Here is a 24,277-nt window from a genome sequence, read left to right on the forward strand (position 1 = left end):
CACAATTGCATGTTGAAAGCAGGGCAGTGAACAAAAAAAAACAGAAAGAGGAAGCAGGGTGGGCAGTTTAAAAATATCTCCAGATTTGCTGAGTGGAGACTTTCCTCTGGCTTTCATCTGCGTCACCTGTACAGACGGAGCAACAACAATGGCTTTAAATCTTCACAGGTTCTTACATGGCTACCTCTGACTCTGACCCCTGACCTGTGGGGGCTTTGCCTTGGATAAACCTCGACATCCATCGCCCCCTTTGACTCGTTTATCTGTTGTGGCTTAAATCTGCCGTGACGGCCGCAGCGTCCCACTTCTGTCATCTCCTGAAGAAGCGCACGCTTCAACCATTACGAATCTGAATATTTACGTCGTGCAACGGTGAAAAAGTGGTTATTTTTTGCAACGCTATAAGCATTTTATGTGGATGTGGTGGCAAAGATGGGTGCTGTCGATTGATTGAAAAATAGCGCTGTGTGATTAATCACTGCTTAAATGTGTAAGCTCGAAATATAAAAATATTTAAGAAAATGTTTTATTTTTTATTTTTTTACAGGTTTTCATATTCAAGAAGGTTCAAAAGAAGCCATTTTGTTTCAAACATCATTTAAAATATTAACTAGACACCGGTTGTGCCTCAGTGGAAGGATACTTTGTCATTGCAGCAAGCAGGCTACACACTAGCTTGGTTTTGCGCAAACGTCCATCATGGTGTTTCTCATTTAAGACGTTTTGTTGCACTTGCGGCTTGTGTCTGACAGTAATCTGGCAGGAAGGCGGCAGATTAATGTCGTCAAAGAAACCGAAGATGGGAGTCGAACCTGAGACGAGGTCTATAAACTCTCTGCTTGTGAGGCGCCTGTTCCTAACCAGTGTTTTTTTTTAAAAAAGAAAAATTTGTGGCTGAGCACACCAGTCTGACTCTCCTTGCTCATCTTTTCACTCATGTTTCTGACTTTGCATTGTTGACTGTTGACCGCAGTACAAGACAGTGTGACGCGCTTATTTTGAACTAAGTATCCCTCTGCCGGAGAGAGGCTTTTAGGTCAAAATAGGTAGTGCGATTAATCGGCACATTAAACTTTTGATTAATCCCATGTGATAGGTCTAGTAGAATCTCAAACATTTTCGCGAAGGAAAGTCACTCAAAGTAATGCTAAACAGGCGCGCGCTTATGAGTAGTGAAAAACGGTCAATTCGGTTTTTATCCTCCATTGTTCCTCACTTGTTACCTGGTGAAGTGGCTGTTCCAGCCAGTCCAGGACGCCGAGGTGATAAACAAGTGGAGGAGCGAGGGGTAGGCGGCGGGCCGGGGCCCCAACAAGAGGGCGAAGAGCTCATGCTGAGCGGGAGACGGCAGCAGCTAACCTCGGAGAGTGGATGTAATGAGAATCAGGGCTGTGAGAGGGGAGAAACAAGAGAGGGGGGGAGAGCGGCGCGATGGATTCAGAATGAGGGTAATATCATAAATGAAAGAATGAAGGAGGACGAGGACAGGAGATGGTTGTTGGGAGGGGCCGATGACGGTGGCAGGATAAGACGGCGTCGCCACAAAATGGCTGCTTTTCTCCCAGCGTAAGATGGCATTAAAATCCAGCCTGAATGTGTGAATGAATAAATCTGCACTGATGATTAGAGGACATCTCAACCTGCAGAGCACTGAGCCATGAACTCATTATCTCTAATAGAAAGAACCTCCGCTGACTTTAGTCTGGAGGTGTTTTTCTAACCATCTTTCAGAGTGAAGCCGGTGTTGTGCAGACAAAGCAGCTTAACCCAACAGGAAGCAAAGGAGAAGATAATGAAGGTTTATCTTTAGCTGAGGAACTCTGTGGAAGTCCTTTGCTCATTTCTATGAAGGTGTTGATGGAGTTCCAACCAATTCAGTGTGAAGGTCAAACTTTCTCAAGAACTTGCAAGGGTTTCAAAAATTTAGTAGGTCTTTTTTTTGATAATATTCTTATTTTCGCTTCAGAGAATTGAACTATTCCTACATTTTGTCGAAAACAGAGTCCTCTCTTGGCCCCAAATTTGTTAACAACCATAATAAGGATGTAGCTTAATTTTCTTTTTATTGCTTTAATCAATGCAGTTCTTCGACAGTTGGCTTTGGATGTTTTTACTCCTCTGACCGTCACTCTGACTGGGCCTGGCTCTCAACCTCAGCTTGAATTCATCCCAAAAGGCGTTCCTATGAGCTGAGGCCAGAGCAACATGGAGGCCGGTCGACTTCCTTCACACAAAACTCCTTCATGCCCATCTTTATGGACGTTGCTTTGTGCAGTGGAGCACGGTTAATTTGGAACAAGAGGCCCTCCTAAAACTCTTCCTGCAAGGTTGGAAGGGTGAAACTTTTCACAATGTCTTGGTGTGCCAGTAACTCACCCAGCCACAGACGGAGCGACACGAGTTGTGACCGCTCTGGAGTCCCATGGCGGCAGGAGAGAGAACGACTAATCATGCTCTTTCTGAGGTCAGCTGCTTTCACTGGCCTTTACTTCAGGGTATTAGCTTAAATGAGGCTAAGTGCAAATGCAATCTCCCCCTTAAGATTTGCTTTTGCTTCTAAAAAAATATTAAGATATTCTTCTTCCATTTTGTCTCATCATCCCCAAAAAATCTGAAGTTTGTGGTTGTAATGTCATAAAATTTGTATTAAAAAAATGAAGTGGTAGGAATGCTATTTTAACACACAATGAGTCTGTCACCATTAATCAGAACCTTTTTGGTGTATAAACACTACAAAAAAGCAACTTGTTCAACTTTCTTGTGGTCTAAACCATATTTAGTAGCTCCTTGCTGTTGCTTGGATTTTAAGGGTGTCTAAATGTAGAATAAAAGCAGAAGTGTTTCTTTTCACCTTTCACTTTAAATCAACTTTAGTCTGTCAGTTGATTAGCGTTGCCGTTTGCTTTTGACGCTGCAACAACAGCATTCTAAATCCTGTCTGAGCAGATCAAGTGTAATAAAAGGATTAAAGCTTTTTATTATTATTTTTTAAACATCTCTAACAGGGGCCGCGGGGTGCTACGTTTCACTTTTCCTAAACAAGAAGTACCCAACTATGCTGGTCCGATAGAGGCAACAAATGTTGATCTGACATGGATTTATTGTAGCGCGTTACTCCGGGGAACTATTTTCAGTGGCGCAACGATACACATTTCATGCTCTACAGCAGAGAGATTGGAGAATAAACAAGAGTGGCCACATTTGTTGTTACATGACTTTTGTAACTTCATAACAGTCTGCTAACAACGGAGTTCTGAGACATGGAGGAACAGGCTAAAGTCAATATTTGATTAGAAATGTCAGCTGGTTTCATTTCTAGGTTATTATTTTTTTTATATCATAAAAGTGGCGTTGTGACTTGCATCTCATGTGTTTTAAGCATGATAAAAAAAAAAACATTTGCGACACAGACTTTCACGGCCAACCAGTTATTTTGACACTCCTGGAACAGATGTGTAAAATACCATAAAAATCTCCCTTTCATCGCTACGTTATGCTGAAACATGTAGAAAAAGCCTACCTTTAATTTCTCTACATTAGTGAAATTCATTTGAAGAAAAAGAATCTCATGTCAAAAACGTAAATTTTTATCACAAAATCTTTGCTGGCACATTCATTGCTTCCCCTGACAATTATCTGTACAATAAATGTAACCATTGCATAATTGGAATCTGTATTTAATGTCGATCAAAGTTTAAAGGAAAAGCGACCTGTAATGCTTTGGGAAACTTGGGGTGGGGAAGACATATTTAAAGTGGAAGACATACTTTCTTTTTTAAATAAAAGGATATTTAAATATTTCACTTTGCCCAATTTTATCTGGAAACGCTTCACCAGAATTCTTAATTTTTCTGTCAGATTATGCTACTGCAACAATAAGTGAAGGCATTTTAAGGCCAGTAAGTGGCTGACATTGTATATTGTACCATCAAGGAAGTTTAAATCTAGTTGTCTGTCTATCTAATTTACATCAAAAATATGTTTTTTTTTCTCATGTTTGTTAAAACTCTCACTAGGTTGTGACAGTACAGTGTGAGACAGACTTTATATCATTTGAATGAATACACAGCTCTGTCAAAAACAACCAGTCAGAGCCAGGAGGAGGGTCTTAGCGCTGTCAATCACCCTCCCGCTTTCTTTCTGCTACGCTACAGTTGGTTCACCACAATGAAGGCAGCCATGAATGCTAAAGCTAGTTAGCATGGCCACTGATGGCGATGATGGTGGATAAACAGTTGTCCTGTAGTGGTAAGTTGTTTCTTCATGTCTAGCAAAATGTACACAAGGTTCACTGACAGCGCTAAGACCCTCCTCCTGGCTCTGATTGGTTGTTTTTAACTGAGACTGGAATTTTTTGGGGGGACGGCTATAGTAGATTGATCTTTTCACAGATTATTTGCCTCATATGTATAAGGACATTTATGAGGACACAGTGACAGTTTTAACAAATATGTAATTTTAAAAATATATATGTATAAAGTTACATACCCCAGTTTTAAGGATGAAGTTCCTGAATGTCAGACTTTTGTCCCGTTTCATGTTGTGTTCTCCTACTGAGAGTGTACCAGAGGCTCACATTCAGTGACAGATCTGGGTCCAGCGCAGGACTGAGTGTGTCCTCTTATGGCCTTCACTTCCTGGCATCCCCGTTGGTCTTCGGCCAAACCGCACGGGGAAACGCGGCCAAATTGTACATCGCATTAGAGGATAATGCCCCATCCACATTCCCTGCTCGTCCTGCTGCAGACCACAAACAGCATATGGTGCTGAATATGCAGCGATGAACGACGATACACAAACCCGCTGCGGCATCTTTCTAAAAGTTGGCACGGCGCACGGGGCCCAGTAGTTTTACAGCCCGAAGTGACAATAAGTCAGAAGTGGGTGACGCACTCCTTGTCAATCCTTGAACTCTCCGTGAATCAGAGCCGTACTCAGTCATCACCTCGCCGGAAAAATATAGGTGGGGGTAATAAGCCTGTCAGACGTGATCTGCTGGGCTGATGGGAGAGTTTAAAGTTCCGTTTAGTGAGGCGAAGGAACAGATGCATCATTTAAACTGACGGTAACGAGAGAGAGGAAAGCTGGAGACGACACTCGTCATGCAATACTCGTGACCCAAAGAGAAAACTCAGACTGCAATCAGCGTTGGGACTGTAGAGGGGTTCAAGAAGCAATCACAGTAAGAGGAGCACCAAACGGCAATGTGCTTATTAGAGCCACACCAACACAGAGAGACAAGGAGAGAGATGAGCAGGAACAAAGACAGAAAGGAACCAAAGCAGATGGACCAACAGAAAACATGAGCGCTAGTCATAGCTGTGTGCTGGCTGACACCTGGACCAGCCGATCTCCAGTTCCTGCCACCTTGGAGCTGGCGTCCACATGTTGAGTTTGACATTCATGTTCGACAATCAACACTCCCAGGGTGGAGGGGTCAGAGGGGATTCCATGCCACCGACGAAGAGTAACAAAACCGTATGAATCGGGCAGCTCCGGCCAAGAGTCCGCCGTGTATCAGCAGGAGGGAGGCGACAGTCCGCCGTTTCCGGTTCAGCTGGTTGTAGCCTTTGATTCTGCACATTTGCAGAACTCGCTCCTTTGTGTCAAGAAGATTTGTTTATTGGTTTGATCTATTCGTCAATGGTTTTTTTTTTGTCTTTTTCTGAGAATGGCTTTCTGTTGGTCTCAGGGTCTGGAAGAAACACAGTTATAAACTTTAGCATAAAAAAAACAAAAAATATATAAGAAATAGTTAAGTGCTTCAATCAATTACATTTTTTTGTCATATTAATCACACTCTAGCATCGTGATTAATTGCAATTAATCACGATGCTTAAGTTTGCAAGCTTGAAATGTAAAAATGTGAAACATTTTACATTTTGCTTTTTAAATTAATTGCATTCGTTAACACTTTGGCAGCCCTACAGTCATTCTAAATATCACAAATGATCTCTGCTGTTTTGTGATTGTTTCTGAACGCGATCGTCCTGAATGTTCTCATTTGTTAAGACTTAGCTACAGTTTCTCCCACACTTCAGATTTGTTTTATTGGAGAAACTTAACTTTGTTTGCAGGGATCACATTGCACAACAGCAGCTCAAATATGATATCAGAAAATCTTGCCGTGGGAGTAATATTGGTACATATTGCTATGACAATATCAGGTTTGATATTGCTATGACGATATAACGTGATATATTGCGCAGCCCTATTTTAAATGGTTAACCAAAATTAATATTACAGCTAAGGCATGAGCGATATGGCTGAAAAACTTATCACGATAACCATGTCATATCAATCGATATCAGTGATTATTGATTAGTTTTTGTTTTAAAATATCCAAGATACTGTGAAACTGGAGACAAACAATGTACCCTTAATTATGACAATATATGTGGACGATAATGTTGAGAAGTCCTATAAACATTTAGCCTCAACTTCTAAAGGAAAGGGGTTGGCAAATTGTCCAAAACTGTACCTCCCAGTTAGTTTTATCAGTTACAACAGATAAAGATAAACATGAAAGCAAAGCCAACAGTTTGTTACAATATGACACAAGAGTTTGTGCGTATTCCTCACCCGTCCTGAGGTCTTAGGTTGGTTATTGCAGAAGGCGACAGAAGGTTGGTCCTAGACGTTGCTGCGCAGTAACCCCCCTTGTGGGTGCTCAGGTGTACTGCACTCTGAGGAGTTCTTGGTTTTGTCCTTGTTGTTGTTGGGCTCATTGTCTTTGATGATGTCATACTGACGACAAAACAAGGCGATCACCCCTGAGGGACAACAGGGTAGAGATTGTTAAGTAACTGAATGTTTATGTCTCGAAATAAAATCTCTCTCTCTTTATGATGATTGTGTGGAAAAATACAGAAAACTAACAAAGTTTGCATCATCTTGGAGTGTGTGGGCGGTGAAGGGATAGTTCAAGACTTTTTATTTAGTTTCCCTTAAGAGGTTATGATGGATCAATATTAGATGTTTCATATGTGAAGCTCATTGTTGTATAGGCCAGAATAATATGGCAGTCAATGTAAATAGCTACCAACCTAAAGCCAGGCCATTCAAACATTTTTAAAACAGTCTTACAAGATCCGCTAGGAACATTTGTGAGTCTCGACTCTAAACTGGCTAAGATACTTAGAAAGAAGATTCAAATCCCACTTCTGACACCACCGTTACACTCAGAGATGTGATGTGGAAGGAAAAAGTCACCAAACTTGACTGTACAGAAAATAAAGCTCATTTATTAAACCTCCAGCAGAGTTCAAAATGGCAGCCATCCCATGAGTCTTCTTGCTACATCCAGTAGTCCACCCATATACTGGTTATTCCTGCCTTCTCAATTTACCCCAGCCAATCAAAACCCAGCTCTTATCACTGCTCCTTCTATAAAGAGCTGGGTTTGAGGCGGGCCTTAGTGGGGTCCCAAGAAGGACACACCCACAAGGTAACAAACGTTTCACACACATAAAGGTTCATTTACACACTCTACAGTTCAAAACATTAAAGAAAAACTTGTCACTTCTTAACACATGCACCACCTTTCATTCAAGCTTAAATTCAAGTTTATCTGTATAACACATTTCAGCAACAAGGCAGTTCAATCATCCTAAGAACATCATATGGTCACCAATTGTGAAACAAGCAATAAATAATGACATTTAGTCATACGCCATCATCAAAATCAACGTTAGTCCTTTAAACCTAGAAATGTTCTTCAGCTGATAGAAGGCTGACTTTGTAACTGTCTTTATGTGACTCTGAAGGTTCAGGTCCTTCACTACAGCCAGATTTTGGGTCTTATCTCTGGTTTCTAGCTGTAATGACTGAAGCGTTAAACTGAAATGCTTGGATTGCAGCTCAACATATCCGATTCCAGCCAGGTGTTTACATTCATTTTCAGCCTTTCAGGATCCATTTGAACAGTTCTTTTTGTGGGCTGGGATGAACACCCAACAGATAACGTTCGAGAACAAGAACTGTGTGCTGCAGGTTTGAATTTGTGGATCTTCTCCTACCCAAGCAAGGTTTAATTTATACATACTTGCAGAGATATATTTGGTTAAATGTCTCTTAGCAAGATTCAAAGGAACTTCATGCTTTGGTCGTCATTAACAAGGTCCAAAAGTAATTCTGCCTGGATATTGACCACTGTTCTAATGAAAAATGGTAAATCTAATTTAAATTGGTTCTTTTTCTGGAACAGACCCAAATGGCTAACGTTAGCCAGTCTTATTCAATACCAAACCACTTTCTATGTGCATTTGGAATCATTGTCCTGTTAATTCTCTGGCGCAGACAGAGCGACATGGCTCCCGACATGTCGATAGAGCCGATCCGAACGAACTGAGACACGAACAGCAGATGGAGTCGAAGGGGGGGTGAGGATGTGAATCTGGACGCCGAGACACGACGCAGGAGCTGTCGATGTGGGGAGCAGATAGAGAACAAGCTTGCAGGAATGAGAAAGGGAATAATTCATGATGGTAGAAGAGGGTGCGATGGGATGAATCCGAGCCCAAACATGGCTCGGTATTTCTGCTTATGTCAGCCTCGGCAGATCTAATCATTGCGGTACCAAGGGGTAAGATGGGATATCTCCCTGTGATATCCTCCAGCATGCCCCACAGGCCCAATTAAGAGCTGAAAAACACAATTCGCCTCCTTGGCTTTAAGTTATTTTATTTTTTTCTACCACCATGCTCAGGTTTTTCTCCACTACTTTTTTTTTTTTTTACTCTCTTTGAATTTTCCTTAGTTTTTCCCTCGTCATCTCAGTCCCTGCTACCAGTAATTGGGCCCATACCAACCCCTCCATGGAATGTATAGAGACCATATATATCTTGTTACACTTAGTGGAGTAAGATCAGAGACTTATCGTATGGCAAAGAAACCTTAGTAAATGTGCATCTTGCCACTCAAATGTGAATATTTCCACAACAGGAAGAAGAGTAGTTTTCTGTGGAGTGAATTATCACTTTAGTACTTGTGGAAAGAGAGGCGCTAAGCCTTTAGGAGTCTTTTAATTTGCACAAATACAAAATCCTATCAAGTATTTTTGGTCAAGTTTCTAGAGCAAATATCTTAGTACACCTGAAATAAGACAAAACAAGCTTACAAGTAACTTTTCAGAAAGGTATAGGAGCTTATTTGAAGTCAGTAACTACTTAACTTTTTTATTTATTTATTTTTTAAGTACCAAGTCCACTAGCAGATTATTTTACTTCTGACTAGTACGTTTTCATCAGTATTAAGTAATTGTTGACTTAGAAGAAGCTCCTATACCTTTCTGAAAAGTTACTTGTAAGCTTGTTTTGTCTTATTTCAAGTGAGCTAAGATTGTGTTTCCCTTAAAGAAGAGGCTTAAACCACAAGAGCTGGTCGAGAATCTAAACCTCCAGCTGAAGCGGCAGATTGCTTAATGAGACTTCAGAGAGAAGAAACGCAAAATGAAGAAACAGAAAGAGGAAACAGAGCAAAATAAGATGCAAGCTGTATTATCTAATCTCATTAGGAGGTTTTGGATATTAGTTTTTCATATAGTACAACTGTAATAAGGATTAATAGATCAAAACATAGGAGCTGAAGATGGCAGTGTTACAAGGGAGATTGTTCTTTACTGCCAAAGCCAAAGTTCCTTTGATAACCGAAAAGGAAATCTATATTTTATTCATTTGTCCAGCACAATTTATTTCTATCCTCTAAAACTTTCCAACTGCCCCGTCATAAAGATACATACATTTGATACAAAGTCTTCTTTTATGAGTTTTTCATTTTTATGTTTGTTGTTGAGAGTAAAGGTGCGTCTCCAAGGATTTATTGTAATTATCAGGCTAAATAAAATAATTACTATGCCTTTAATCTGTTTCTCAGGCAATTTTAAATAACACTTGGCCACCTTTCTCAGAAGTGGCAACAATACAAAGAATATTTTTATCATTTTCAAATCCAGACATAATATTTAGCAAATCAGATTTAGAACTAGAATCATAAAAGAGCTGCATAAAACACAAAACGATGTACAAACTTCAGATCAATTCTAACTTTTGAAACTCGCAAATTTCCTTTGTGTTTTCTGGAACATTTCTGAGATTAATCTCCAAATTTGTGAGTGTTTTTTTTTTTTTTTCTAATAAATGTTAGACTTTCCAAACTCAGAAAGTTTGGAACTTTCTGAGTTCTGGTCTGAGATCTCAGAATCTCAGGCCAGATTCTGAGCTCAATCTCCGCTGGCCTGAGATTGATCTCAGAAAATTTCTGAGATTAATCTCCAAATTTTTTATTTTTTTTTTCTAAGAAATTTTAGAATTTCTAACCTCAACCATTTCCTTGTTTTTCTAGAGAACTTCTGAGATCAATCTTGACATTTCTGACTTTTTTCTAGCCAATTTCCAATTTTTCAAACTGACAAATTTCCATATTTTTTTAAAGTAAAAAAATTCTATCAATAATTGCCCTAACATACCATCGCAGACAATAGATTAACACTGACAGGTCATATTTCTAGGTAATAGGTAGGTAGCAAGAGATCCAATCAACTGAACTTTTTGGATCATAAATAGGAATCCAAAAACTTCTAACGACTTTTAGGAAACTTGAATATTGTCTAAAATAACCCGGAGTCTCCCCACTTTGGCCTAAAGGCCTTGCGGGGAGATATTCCTCATGGAAATATGGCATCTGAAGCTGAATGTTTGTTCCCAAGTAGGAACTCCATCAGAGAGCTTATTTACTCTGCAGGTAGTGGCGTCCTGGAAGGTGCCTGATGATAAATGACCAATAATACAGAAGAACATTACCTGCCCACATGACGAGCACCACAACAATGATGATGAGCTCTCCGGCCCTCAGCTGGGCAGCCTGACCAACCTCCTCCATCGTCACCTCGTCTGCAGAGAGAACACACACACATGCACACACTCATAGAGTCAACAAAGGCAAGGTGGAAGACACTGTAATTCATCAGCGGGAGGGGCAGAGAATGCAAAAAAAATAAAAAAAATAAAAAATCCCCATCACTCGTAAACTCTGTGGGGAAAGATAAAAGAATCAAAGACGGGTGACGTGAGGAAAGAGATGCAGGCTGGTGTGAATTCTTCACCCTGCTCTGTGTAATTAAAGCTAAGTGAGAGCAGCCGTCTGCAGGGACAAAAGGAGCCCAGACCCCCACCCAATCAGTCACCGGGCTTTCCCTCGCTGACAGCGCTCTGGCCACTGCAGCGTAACACCAATCACAGCCGTAAAGGTTGGAACACACTCTGAATTACAGCCTCTCGCTCTCCGCTGCCGTCAGAGCCATCCTGCCTCTGCGTGCCGGCTGTACAAAGCAAACACAACACATTTCACCGCCTTTCTGCTGGCCGTTTTTGGTTTTAATCGCCAGCCAGTGTGTTAGTGGCAAAGTTGCTGTATTATATGATAGTGGAAATTAGATGTTGCTTCCAGTGCACATTTGACTTTTCTGAATCAATGGTTACAGTATCCTGTATCTGGTGCAGGCAGAAAATTGGACAGGCTGGAAAAACAATAGGAGCAAAAATTGAAGAAGGGAAAAGAAGAAGATGGGATGGGGAAAGCACAGACTGGGTGAAGGAAGCTGGTCTTAAAGGTCAACTGTAAAGTCAACATTCCCTCATGTAAGAGCCAATACATATGTTATATTTAGCTGCATTAATTAAATAATATGGCTGTCATAATGCAAGAGCTCACAAGAACAAAACAATACTGAAAATAGAAAATTAAGATCCAACTTTTAAAAAAATTTAACTGGTCACAAGTAATTGAATGAAGTTCATCTAACTTAATTTATTTTCGTTTGTTTAACTCGATAACTTCAGAAATTAACTTTGGTAAACTTAATTAAATTACGTGTGGCGAAAGAAATTCTGTTGTCAGTGAAGATGGAATCCTTATCATTTACTAAATTCATTGTTTTAATTGTACAAATAAAACAAAGATGTTGCTGTATATTAAAAGGTCTGTATTCACTGCAGAAAAATACAACCCAGGTTTGGCTTTAGCTGCTGAACGCCCACATAAGTATTTTTTTCCTGGTTATTTTTGTTGTTTCACATATAGAATAAAGATTAAGTGATTAGCTGTGTTTTCATTCATATTCTGTGTCATTTATTTACAATTGGTGTGTTTTCACAAATGGAAGGCAGGTTTAATATTTAACAATTTGTAATCAGTAAAATAAATTTGTTCACGTTTCAAAAATGTCAATGTACAAATAGTGAGCTTCGGACAGGAATCCAGTTAGCAGCTGCTGCCAGCTAGCTAGCTAGCTGCAATTACATTTCCCTCTCGTGCTTTCAAATTGTCACTTATTTTGTCACAATGTAGTTATTTATTTTACCAACTAGGAAGATAAAATACTGCCACGCAAATTATTTAATGGTAGAGAGCACTTATTTTTCTGTGCTAATTGAACTTAAGCTAGCTCCAGCTGGAAAGTGCTAGTTCCTACAGACTTTGTCTAAATTCCAAATACAGTTGAATGCCACCTTGTCTAACTAAAATTATTCTAACTCCAAATTATTCACAGATTTTTTTTTTATTTTTTTTGTGTGTAGCATAATATACCTGAAAGAAAATACAGCAAAGAGCGCACAATGCTACTTGCTACTATTGGATGTCGCAAAGCAGCCAAAGCAACCATTGGTATCGGTGCTGATTGATCCACAAGAGTGGAGTAAAGGACGACTGTGGATGTTAGCTTCTGCATATTTATTGTTTGAACTAGTAAAATAAGCAGCTGTAAGCGTTTTTAGAGGGTGTCTGAAGTATTTGTGGATTTTAGCTATTTGGTTTCTTGTCCAACCTCTGCAAACACCAGAGGTCAACAACAGTGTCATGAATATTGTCATAACTTGTCCCATGAGATGTCATGGAAACTGGATTAAGCGGCACAAATTTTTGGACGTTAAGCATTTCAAAATGCCAGAGATGACAATCTGACGTCGCTGATAAAGAACTGCACTGAACCTACGTGGTTTCTTCATACCACATGACCATTGCTGTGTAAGCAGGTGAACCCCGTTGCTCTAAAAGCTAAATGTTTGTTTTCGTTCCAGGTCCAGCGCGAGTCGTGGTCGCCTTTAGGGGAGAGATGCCGTTCCATGAAGGCCTTTGTGACACACCATCTTTGTCTGGGTGAGTTCAGGATTTTGTTCTTCATACATCTCTGCTCTGCCTGGCTGTCAAGATCACCGTTACCATAGCGATCCCTCTAAGCTTTAACTGCAGCCCGAGGCCTGACAGAAAGAGTGGAAGGTTTATGCACTTTAATAAGCTGAATGTGAAATAATTACATACTCCTGTCTGTGAGGGCTTGGCATGATTACATTAAATATGGTCGCTTTCTTTGTTGACAAGCTCTTAATTTGTCAGTTTGGTTTACTTTCAGTAACATAACCCTGTCAAACAGGTCAAAACACTGGAAAACAAACCATCTCATATCCAGAATTGTTTGGCCATATTTAAATATCACTTGCAAACAAAAGGAGAAGCAGAACCTACAAGAAGAAGACAGACACTAATTAAAGTTTCAATAGGTCCAACAGTATGGAGGCTTGTAAAATGTGACTGCCAGGAAAGACTATCACAAAACCTCCGACGATTTAGCTCAACACACCAGGAACACCTGCAGTATTTTCTCCATCCTAGCGATAGGCAGCTTAGAAAGATAAGCAAACCATCTGACAGAAACCCAGCGACGAGCGGCGTGTCGGTCCGCACCGCGGCTACAAATGCAGAGTTTTGTCAGGCTGATTAATACCCGCTTAGAAGGGGAGGAGAGCAGTAATGGTCGGGAGATTTAATCAGGACAGCTAATGAATGCTTCCACCAACACCGACCAGATTCATCCATCAAAGTCAGAACTCGGCAACAGTTGAGACAAATTATGCCTCTAAATATGTGTCACATGACCAGATGTTTGGCGGCTTGAGAAAGTATTCACACCCCTTAAAATGTTGCTGTATGACCAAAAACTTCTTAAGATTTCATTTGATTCATTCAGGGCATCTGCAGGTTTCAGGGAGTCAAATTTAAGAGTTTTAAAGAGCTTTTTAATGACCCAGGGAGTAAAATTTAAGGCCAAAAAACTATGGAGAAACCATAGAGCCAAACTTAAAAAGTTTTTTTTCCTTACAGAATGCATCCGCCCTCATATAGGTTGGCAACAGAAGTGAGCCAGTGGTAAAAACGAACATTGTCCAGCCGATAGCAATACATTTGAAGTTGCCCATGATAGGTACAGAAAAGCTAGTTTGCTACAAGCAAGGGTATGTTAGCAGCTGTACGTTAGCTTCAAACACTGTTAGTGACAATGAAAATGTCTGTGAAAACTTTTGCCACACAGAACAGAAAGAAACTTTATGAATCAGATCTTTGTAGAAAAGTGGACAAAAGATTCGAATCGGCCATGAAAGCGTAATTTTGTCAGATGTTCCTGTTACATATGACTGTAATACACAGGAAGTAGAGGTTGCAAGTTAGAAAAAAAATGCAGAGTCCTTCACTCCAAGCCAGCATTACAGGCAGACTACAATTCTAAAATACCGTAGAAAATCTACATTGTCATTCATAACTTCTTCTGTTCGCCGATTTATTCGTTTGGAGTCCTCCCAAAGAAATCCAGCTCAATGGGAGAAATCCCAGATTGTCACTGAAAGGGAGATGAAAACCAAGCAGAATGGCCAGGCTAAAAACCACCTCCAGTGAGCACAAAGTGTTTTTACAAAACCCAGGAAGCTATTTTGAATTTTGCCTTTTACATCAACCTTTCTTGATGCGGTACTACAAAATTTGCATAAAAAAATGTTGATGGAAACATAGTTGCAGTGGCCACATCACGATTTGGTCTATTTTCCACTAAGACAACGACTACACCCACACCTACAACGGAAAAACTTAAACCTGAATCCAACTGAGAATCTGTGGCAAGAGTTGGACATGTATCCAATCTGACCAACCTCCGGCTATTTTACGAGAAGGAATGAACAGAAATTTCAATCTCTATAGGGGCTCGGTGTGTCATAACCTCAATACGACAGAGAAGGAAAGATACATTACAAAAGATGGATATTGTTTTCTTTTGCTATATAAATACAGTATCAGTTCCAACCATGTGTCTTAAACAGGACCAAGGCGAGCTCAGTCAGTGAAGGGGTTTCCAGGGAATAGACTGCTGCGTCTTCTTATCGCCTCACCGCTGATGAGCGTTTTAGTATTTTGCAGGGTCCCTCTGAAGCGGCCGCTTTTGGCAGCGGAACTGGGTCGGACGTGATAAAACTGGGAGTGCTGGCGGGCCGCTCCAGATAAGAGCCAGCAGCCTCTCTGCGTACTCGTGAGAGAGGAGACGGAAGGAAGGCGAGAGGAGTTCACGCCCGAGATTTGTGTTTTTATTACCGTTTTGTTCGTCCGGGAGATGCAGAAACAGAAAATAGCGTGACGTATATAGTCTGAGTGGGGGAAAAAAAGCATAGTTATAATAAAAAAAAAAAAAAAAAAATATATATATATATATATATATATATATATATATATAAATATATATATATACTTGTATGTAAGAACATGAGCAGATTTTTGTGTGTGTGTCGGCAGAGGGAGAAACAGGGAGGCCGATTGTTTACTCCATCTGCGTTGGTGCATGATTGCCTCCGTGTCTATATGCTCTCATGCTTGCATTTTTTTATTTATTTATTTTTTTGCAGGCTCTCGTATGCGCCGAGTTTCAATTCCCCTCTCACATTTTGTGTTTGTAGCATATCCTGTTCCAATATAAGCTACATGACGACGTTCTCAATGGGAAAAGCGTGATGAATACACAACAAATGTATTTACATATAGATTAGCATTCGGAGGCCTCGGTAACACGGCTCACAGTATGCTAGCTCAGACAGCTGTGGCGCCTCGTTGCCTGGGAACTTTATCGCCACGTTTTGTCTCTGGGATTCTATGTGGCGCGTCAACACAAAGTGAAAAGCATAAAAACGAAGCGGAAGGGAAAGGATGTAAAAATCTGAAAAGTGTGGCATATGCATGTTTTTTTGGGTGTGTCTCTACCGTTTCTTTAGTCACCCCGTAAATCTGTGACAAACAGCTCAACCTCAGTCAGATTCAAGAGGGAGTGTCTACGACGGCCAGTTTTCAAGTCTTACTGCAGATTCTAAATTGGATTCGCTTCCTGACTTTGACTGGGCCGTTCCTGCACATGAATGTTAATTGATCTAAAACATTCAATTGCAATTCAATTGTCGGCTGCATGTTTAGGGTTATTTAATTGCTGGATGTTGAAGCTCCATCCCAGCCAGTATCCCAGCAGGTTTTCTTCACCATAACATGATGCTGTCTCCACTGTTGTGTTTATTTTTTTCCTATCCTCTTATGTTGAGACCAGAAAGTGCTCTTCTGCTCTTTCTCAATATTTATAATACATGAGTGTTTCTTCTTGCCACTTTCCAATGAAGGAAAATTAGTGTAGTACACAACTAATAAGTCTCTTATAAGCAGAAGTGACACATTGAAAAAAGAGAACGGAGCTCAACTTAAAAAAGTTATCGAATTAAGTTTGTCAAACTTTATTTATTTACGTTTGTTTAACATGACTACTTAATATATTTTATTTATTTTTTGGATAAACTTAATTTTATTACTTGTTACAAAATAATTTTAGTTGGATCACCTGTTGTCTTTTTTTCAATGAATACAGAGCATTTTTACAAACAGACTGACTTCATTTAGGGATATAAGAGTAAAACGAATCGCGTTTTTCGTACATTTCACAATTATGCCTCACATTGTGCTGGTATGTCACATAAAGCCCAACAGAAACCCAACTCAGGATGTTTAAATCTAAGCAAACCCTGCCGGGAATCCGAATCTCACCGGGACTCTTGGACGCCATTTTCTCCGACTCTTTTGGCGTTCTGAAGAGAACAGGCTGACTGGGGGGGCTGCTGCCTCCCATGCTGATGCTCTGGACGTGGACGATGTATTCGGTATCCTCGTCCAGGTCCCACAGCGCGCAGGAGCGGGTGGTGGTGTTCACTTCCTGGATGAACCTCAACATCCGCACATCCTTCTTCTGCGTTGGACAAGAGGGGAAAACAAAAAAACAGAAAATAACAAAAAAGAAGCTTACAATCCATTTTTGTTTACCTTTTTTAAACTAAATTTGTAGTTTTAACCACTGCAAATTTATGTGAGGAACTTCAATTTTCTATGCTGTGGCTTAATTTATGCTAATGTGTACACTTCTGTCCAGGGGAACAGTTGGTGAAAAAGCTTAAGTAAAGTCTCTCAGGGTTTATTTTAACAATGCAGTAAAGCTTAAAGACAGAAATTGCTTTCCAGGCCATGTACACTCTCCTAGAAATGGCCATTATTACCCCACTACAGCTGCTTGCTCAGGTCAATTGGCTCCTGCTGGATTAAAGACCACGGCTCCACTGGGGCACTTTTATTTACCAGGCAATTATAAAAGGAAATTTCTTAAGCCATTAAAACTTCACGAGGACAAAATGTTCATCTAACATGGATCTCCAAAGCGCTGCGACGTGCCAGCAGAAACCAGGTTTCTGGAAGCCGCAATTTTCTGCTCCAGTTTGAATAATTAATGAAAAAAATGTGTGCACAAAGATGAATTACTTTGGTACTCAGGCAAAAACAAAAACAAGATGATTTGCTTGAAGATTTCAGGAGATACTTAAATCAAGGTTATCTACAAATATTTAGATCAATGCAAAATCAAGTTAGCTAAATTTACCTCGCGTGCCAAAACTTTCATTTTAACAAACTTCTGTATTTTTTTAAACAAATGTATTTTGCAGAACATGATCTAAAAAACAGGATAAATAGCAGTTAAATACAATGCTAGCTGGTTTTAATGGAAGTGGAAAGCTGGTTAGAATTAGCTCCCAGATAGCTAAAACAGTTAGCTTCTTCTAGCTAACTGTTTTAGCTTAAATAAAAGCTTCGAAACATTTATTGTTGGTGAAACTTTGATATCCAAAACCACAAGGGGTTTGTCCGTAATGGGCCGATATAACTTTATGAATAAGAGGTGGGACAAAGATCTTTTTCCCCCCTCAGTTAGTAAAAAAAATCAGCGTCCGTGAAATTCCATCAAAAATGTTGTAATGCCAAGTAATCCGAATGCAATCAAGTATGCAGTATTAACATACATGTAAACAAAAGAAAAAATCAACAGGGACAAATCCTCAGTAATAACGGCATAGCTGCATAATTTGTACAATTTATGTATATCATATGTTTTAAAGTCCTGTTATTATTTTTATTTTATTTTTTATTTTATTATCCTATGCATTATTTTTAGGCCCTCTCTCCCGAAGGCATTAAAAAAAAAAAGAAGAAAAAAACTAACAGACTCACACATACCTGTTGCGTGATGGCGAATCCGATGACCGGATCTCCCTCCAAGATCTCCCACGTCACCACAGCCGAGTTGACCTCCAGCTCTCTGATGGTCACATTGAGCGGAGCTGACAGCGCAGCGTCTAACACAGACACAGAAGGATATTTAATTAACAAGGACAGAACATAAATGCTATATTCCCATACTTTGCAATTGATATAATAAATCCTACAGCGGAGAGCAGAGCAGCCTCCTCATGATCACTCTCATTGAACTCTTCCTTTTTTTTCTGCTCTTTCAACCCACTTTCACTCAGATCTTCCTCTCACCACCCACAAATTAATCTATCTCCTTTCATTTATACCCAGCCTAATTAACACACTTCAGTCTGTCAGGGGGTTTCCCACAGGAAGACGCTGCTTCCCATTCGTCTTTGTTTCCGATTCTCACACATTTTTCGGTCTTTGCCTCCTCTCCTCTTTCATACGCAGAGATTCACTTTTGGTGCGATCCTTTTGTGAAATGATCTTAACGTTTGTGCTGGAAAAGCGGAGAAATCACACCTGGGTGAATGTAACAAGGTGCTAATCTGCAGATTTAATGACAGGTCCTGTTGAAGTTTGAATCGTTTCCATTTCTGAACTGCAGAAAGGGATAGAGCTGAATGTGTGTGTGTGTGTGTGCGTGCGTGCGTGCGTGCGCGTGCGTGTGTGTGTCTTTACAGACAGGAAGTGTGTGTGGTGTGTGTCAGTAACAACAAGCTCAAGGCCCTCTATGAGTTGACTCGAAGCTGGATTTCCCTCGAGTCCAGCTCGACAAATTAACATCAGAGTTGGACCTTGGTTTGGGTTTGAACTCAGGAAACAAGAAAACAGGAGTGGCTCCTTGGTCTTCCTCAACACTAAAGATATTCTTTCTCAAAATGTAACCAAAGACTACAACAGAAAAATGTTCCACATAGTTCTTCTAACACTTCTTGGTTATATTATCCAGCATACTTGAAGACTTCTGGAATTTTCAACCCATTACGTGATGCACCCTAATTGGCAATTATCAGCATTTGTCCACCGTTTCCATGGCAGTCTCACCAGCATCTCATATTTGCTTCTGACTAATGAGCAAAAATTGGCAGTTTACATTTACTCTACGGAGTTAGATGAGCAAGTAGCAAGACATTCAGTGTCAAGAAAATGTCTGAAATGTCACCCCACTGACTCCTTCGAATATTTAGCTGATTTATGCCAGCTAACAAGTCAGCCATTTCAGCTGAGATGGTGCTAATTAGTTTTAGCAGTATTATGGTAATGCGGTTGTTACAATTTGTTTATCCGTAGCTTTAGTAGTATTATTCTGATGCGGTTGCTACAACTTGCTTGTGTTTAGCATTAGCAGTATTGTGCTAATGCTAATTAGGTTAATCTCTGAGTCGTCAAAAAGTGTACAAGCAGATATTCTGTAGGTGTACATAGTATTTTTGTATGTATTTTGAGTAGAATTTGTTTTTATGGAAGCAAAGGTCTGCATGGAAAGAGTTCAATTAAACAAAAAGAGTTCAATTAACTGTACCTTTTGTACTGCTCTGTTTTCCACAGCTTGGCAAATTATCACCAATATTGTTGAATTGAAATAGAAATTTTGGTAGGAACTCAAAACTTAAGTTTATAGATTTCCTATAAATAAATGGACAAATACAAAGAAGGAACAGAGCTAGTTGGCAGTGGGAAAATAATAACTAGAGTTGCACCGATTGCAGTTTCTGGCCGATCACCAGTCTTTTAAAAATCTTACCCTGCCAATTCCAATTTTGGCCAATACCAATTTTTTTGTCTGAAATGTTGCTCAGTATAGCAAGAAAGTTGTTGAGTTGGTAACAGTGGGGTAACTACTGTTAATTGTAAATGTGCAGACATGACCTGATGGGCCGGTCTATCAGTCAAACCTCTGTCAACGGAGAGCAAAAGAGGACAGTGGTTGATTCTTAGACTTTTGCCAAGCTAGATAAGATCAGTGGATAAGATCAGCTTCATATGTAAAAATCGGCCAATCATGATCTTCCAAAATTAAGAAAATCGGCACCGATAAATTGGCTGGCCGATAAATTGGTCCACTCTTAATAATAACTCATAAAAGTTGTGGAGGCTGAGCCCCGAACATCTGGACAAATATCCACTAAACAAATGCCTCACAGAAGTACAAATGCAGAAAGAGGTGAATTTTCTCCCCTCTATGTATTTTTATTGAGATAAACCAACATAAAGTGGGAAGGCAGACAATAAAAAGTTAGCAAAATGTTTTTCAAATGAAAATCAAAGAATGTGCGGGATGTATACATCTGGACATTTACCTATTTGATCAACTTAAATTGTCTGTGACCATCAATTATAAAGTCAAGCCACAGATTGTCAATTAGAAGGTCTGGACTTTGACTACAGCCACACACACATGCACGCACGCACGCACGCACACACACACACACACACACACATCTTCAGACCAAATGAAAGCGATCTCCAAATGAAAGTTGAGATAAAGCCTGGACGATCTTATCTCCAAGAGTTAGGGTTTCCAAAGGACTATCTGTAATCTGTGAGCTTCCATTGTCGGGACACAATGGAAGCGAGATCTTTTGACTCAAACAGATTTCCCCTCTTGAGCATAACTCACTGAAGAATTCAGGATATATCATCGTTTAAAAAGGGCTGGAAATAATCTCGCAGGGTAAGTGATGGATGCTGAAGAAACGTCCAGAGAAATCTGAATTGTCCAGATGAGGTTGAACGGAATAACTTGGATGACGCTGTGTGTGTGTGTGTGTGTGTGTGTCGCTTGAACTCTAGCTGGGAGCTACAATCTCATCTTGGATTCAATTTCAAGACATTTACCTGGACTATGAGGCAATTTCTGCCTCTGTTTGTGTCAGAGTGATCCTAAAAATCATGCTAATGCAGCGTGATTACCTCATGTCACCCCATCATTTTTGGCTTAACAAGGCTTATTGTGAGTGCAGATCTCATCCATGTGTCATGACATTATCTCCCCTCCTCCTCCCCCAGAGGGATGCCGCTACAAACCTAACACCAGATCAGCGGTGCTCCGAACCGACACATATCAGCCCCGCTGGATGTATTTGCTCAGTCGGTACATCGCCCCTACATCCCCTCCCTCCTCTCTGCCTCTTCTTTGTTTGGCTCGCTCATCAACCTGTGGTCCAACTCACCGGCTTTAACGGAGGACGCCGAGAGGAAGGAGCCCAGCAGGAGCAGCGGCAGCGCCGCAGACAAGCCCGGTTTCGCCATCCTCCTGCTTCTTCTTGCGGGGCTTCACATCCTGCGCGGCCCATTTATCACATCGCGTTTAAGGCGAGCGAGACGAGCATCCCCGGCCGGTAAAGGGGGGGAACCAGAGGGCGGACTTGTGCCCGGAGATGAGGCTCTCTGGAAGTTGTGAGCTGCAGCAGAAGCGCCAGCAGCGGCGGCGCAACAACAGCCGAAGGAGGAGGAGGAGGAGGAGGAAGACGAAGAGGAGGAGGGATTGAGATGAAGGTGAAGAGAAAGGGAGGTGGAGAGGGGTGGAGGGGAAGCGAGGGAGATGGTACCGATGTGGTGACAGGGATGGCGGCTCGGAGTGTCAGTCCTGTTCGGCTGGTGGTGACGGAGAGGTGGGAGCGGAGGCAGCAAGGTGCCGCTGTTCGCAGACTCCCGCAAACGCTCACGCAAAAACACCTGCAGCAGTGCACGTGAGGTCACTTCACAGAAGAAACCGGAAAACAAAAAAAAAATAAAAAAATTAAAAAAAAAAAAATAAATAAATAAATAAATAAATAAATAAATAAATAACGCAGACAGACAGACCTCACTGAAGATATCTCATTTCATTAAAAGAGTTGGTAAATATAGTAGAATATAAAATATTATGGCGCGCGTGTGACGTTTAGACGCAGCGGGATGAATTACACTGTTTGACCTTTCAACCCCAAACTTTTTTGCAACAACGTCATCAAAAAAGATCGAAGGGCGATGTTTTTATTGATGCCATTATTAAAAACGCGAAACTGATTGAATTATTATTATTATTATTATTTTTTATTTTTTATTTATTTATTTATTTATTTTTAGTTCATCAACAGATGGACACGCGCAATATCTTCAGGAAATAGTTCTATAATCACGATTTCTGTCGAAACGGCATCTGGAAATCATTGTTGATCCTAACCAGTTAAATTCATTTCAGATTTAATTACTTATTGATCCCAAAGGGAAATTAAACGTTATTGTAAAACAAATTATTCAAGATTATTCAGAGTTGTTTTAGTTGGCAGGAAGGACAGATTTTCAATTAGAAAGCTAGAATTCAAATCAGAATTCTAGATTGAGCAAAACTAATAAAATTAATTGTAAGAAATTATTATTATTATTTTTAAGTTGGTTCAAAGAAACATTTTTTTATCAGTGCAACGACTCAAACTCACATTTAAGCTCTTCTGCAAAACTCTGACAGATTTGGGTGGAAACCAGCTGCTCCCAAGGGCATAACACTAAAAATAAAGATGAACTTTTGAAGATAAAGATATGAACGACATCTTACTGGAAAAAATAAAATAAAATAAAAAAACAGAGAACACGACTGGAAAAAAAAATCTCTTATTTTCTGTCTCTTGTCAGTCTTCTTTGTAGAGTGAATACAAAACAGAGATGTTGACACAGGACTAATAAATCATCGAAAACTGTTTGCCCAAATGTTTGTCTGCCCCTGAATGTACATATGTCACCCATAAATCTTGCCTCAAAAAACAAAACAAAAAAAAAAGCTTTGCTGCAGGAAATGCACTCCAAAAAAACCTGCTGATGTCATCAGATCTTCTCTCACTCTGGAGTCTTTTGCTTTTTTCTCATTGGAGACGCAATCAAGCCGGAGACAGAGGACCGGTTTCCAACCTTCTTCAAATCAGACAAAATTGGTTTAAAGGTAATTTTGATTTAGTAAGAGCGAGGGGGGTGGCTGACCTTTTGACCTTTAAACTTTCATTAATACCTTCAAAGCCAAAGCAGCACAAACAAAAAAAATATGCTGCACAAACGTCTGATTTGCAGAAGATGGTGGGGAGGGGGCAACTTCACTCAGATCCACTACCAAGGTGTAATATTTGATATACACATCATTTTTATAACAACTGAAGCTAACATAGTCACTTGATTATGCTATAAAATGGCAGCCTGGAAAACACAAAATTTTGCCCCCTTTAATAGTTTATAAAAACTTTAAAACAGTTTGTATTCCATGAAATCATTATCTCCTTTTTTTGCAAAAACAAAACAAAAAAAGCCAGTCTCCTTTATTTCCTCCTTAAATCTTGTTTCGTTCTATATTCACTATAGAACGAAATAAAATATAAACATAAACAAACAAATATATTTGTTTGAATTTATAAACCATGTTTAGTTTGGGTTCAATTTCATTTTGTTCACCAAAGGATAAGGCTGTACTTTTTCTTTACCCCCCATCAAAGGTTCACGTTTTATGTGCTGCTCTTCTGTCTTTTAGACAATCCAGAAGCTAAAAAAAACAAGATGGCAGCAGCTTATTTCCTAAAGTGGTTCCAATTAAAGTGCTGGCACCGGTCGGAGAGAACGCCCTCCTCGGTGGAGGGGAGGAAGAGGAAAGATGAAGAGAAGGAAGGCAACATCCTGACGCCGCCTCCCTCCTTCCAAGGACAGTCGCCCTGTGCTGAGGGGCCGACCCCTGGTGTTACCTAACAGGAAGGAGACTCTGCCGCCTCCTTCCAGCTGCACCCTATCCAGTCAAAGTCACTTTCACGTGTTCACCTTCAAAACGACTCTGTTGCTCTGCTTATTTTTGTGGCTAAATGTTTCCTGGATTCAGTTTGAAACAGAT

At 40.2% G+C, this 24,277-nt stretch overlaps 1 protein-coding gene across 2 annotated transcripts; it reads right to left on the reverse strand.

The window, feature by feature from the left end:
• Nucleotides 1-877: 877 nt before the first annotated feature.
• Nucleotides 878-21,919, reverse strand: LOC106940214 (fibronectin type III domain-containing protein 5-like). 2 transcript variants are annotated; one of them, XM_015022895.1, is made up of 7 exons: nucleotides 21,603-21,919; nucleotides 18,409-18,527; nucleotides 16,897-17,095; nucleotides 10,800-10,889; nucleotides 6,583-6,773; nucleotides 2,730-5,695; nucleotides 878-2,671 (listed from the first exon to the last, which is right to left on the reverse strand). In XM_015022895.1, exons 1-5 carry the CDS (start codon nucleotides 21,679-21,681, stop codon nucleotides 6,634-6,636), a joined length of 627 nt encoding a protein of 208 aa, XP_014878381.1. In that variant the 5' UTR covers nucleotides 21,682-21,919; the 3' UTR covers nucleotides 878-2,671; nucleotides 2,730-5,695; nucleotides 6,583-6,633. The 2 variants fall into 2 exon arrangements, with proteins under 2 accessions (XP_014878381.1, XP_014878380.1); XM_015022894.1 differs by having other exon boundaries at nucleotides 878-5,695.
• Nucleotides 21,920-24,277: the final 2,358 nt, after the last annotated feature.

The sequence above is a fragment of the Poecilia latipinna genome, unplaced genomic scaffold, assembly GCF_001443285.1.
Source record: "Poecilia latipinna isolate Pla-1442-1.1 unplaced genomic scaffold, P_latipinna-1.0 Scaffold3130, whole genome shotgun sequence".
NCBI classification, from domain to species: Eukaryota; Metazoa; Chordata; class Actinopteri; order Cyprinodontiformes; family Poeciliidae; genus Poecilia; species Poecilia latipinna.

Excerpts from the sequence above, each read along its gene's own strand:
- LOC106940214 (XM_015022895.1), bottom strand. The coding sequence starts at position 21,681 with ATGGCGAAACCGGGCTTGTCTGCGGCGCTGCCGCTGCTCCTGCTGGGC. Across the intron at positions 10,890-16,896 it reads AATGGCGTCCAAGAGTCCCG|ACGAGGTGACGATGGAGGAG; the intron begins GTGAGATTCGGA and ends TTCTCTCTGCAG. Across the intron at positions 6,774-10,799 it reads GGTGCTCGTCATGTGGGCAG|GGGTGATCGCCTTGTTTTGT; the intron begins GTAATGTTCTTC and ends GTTGTCCCTCAG.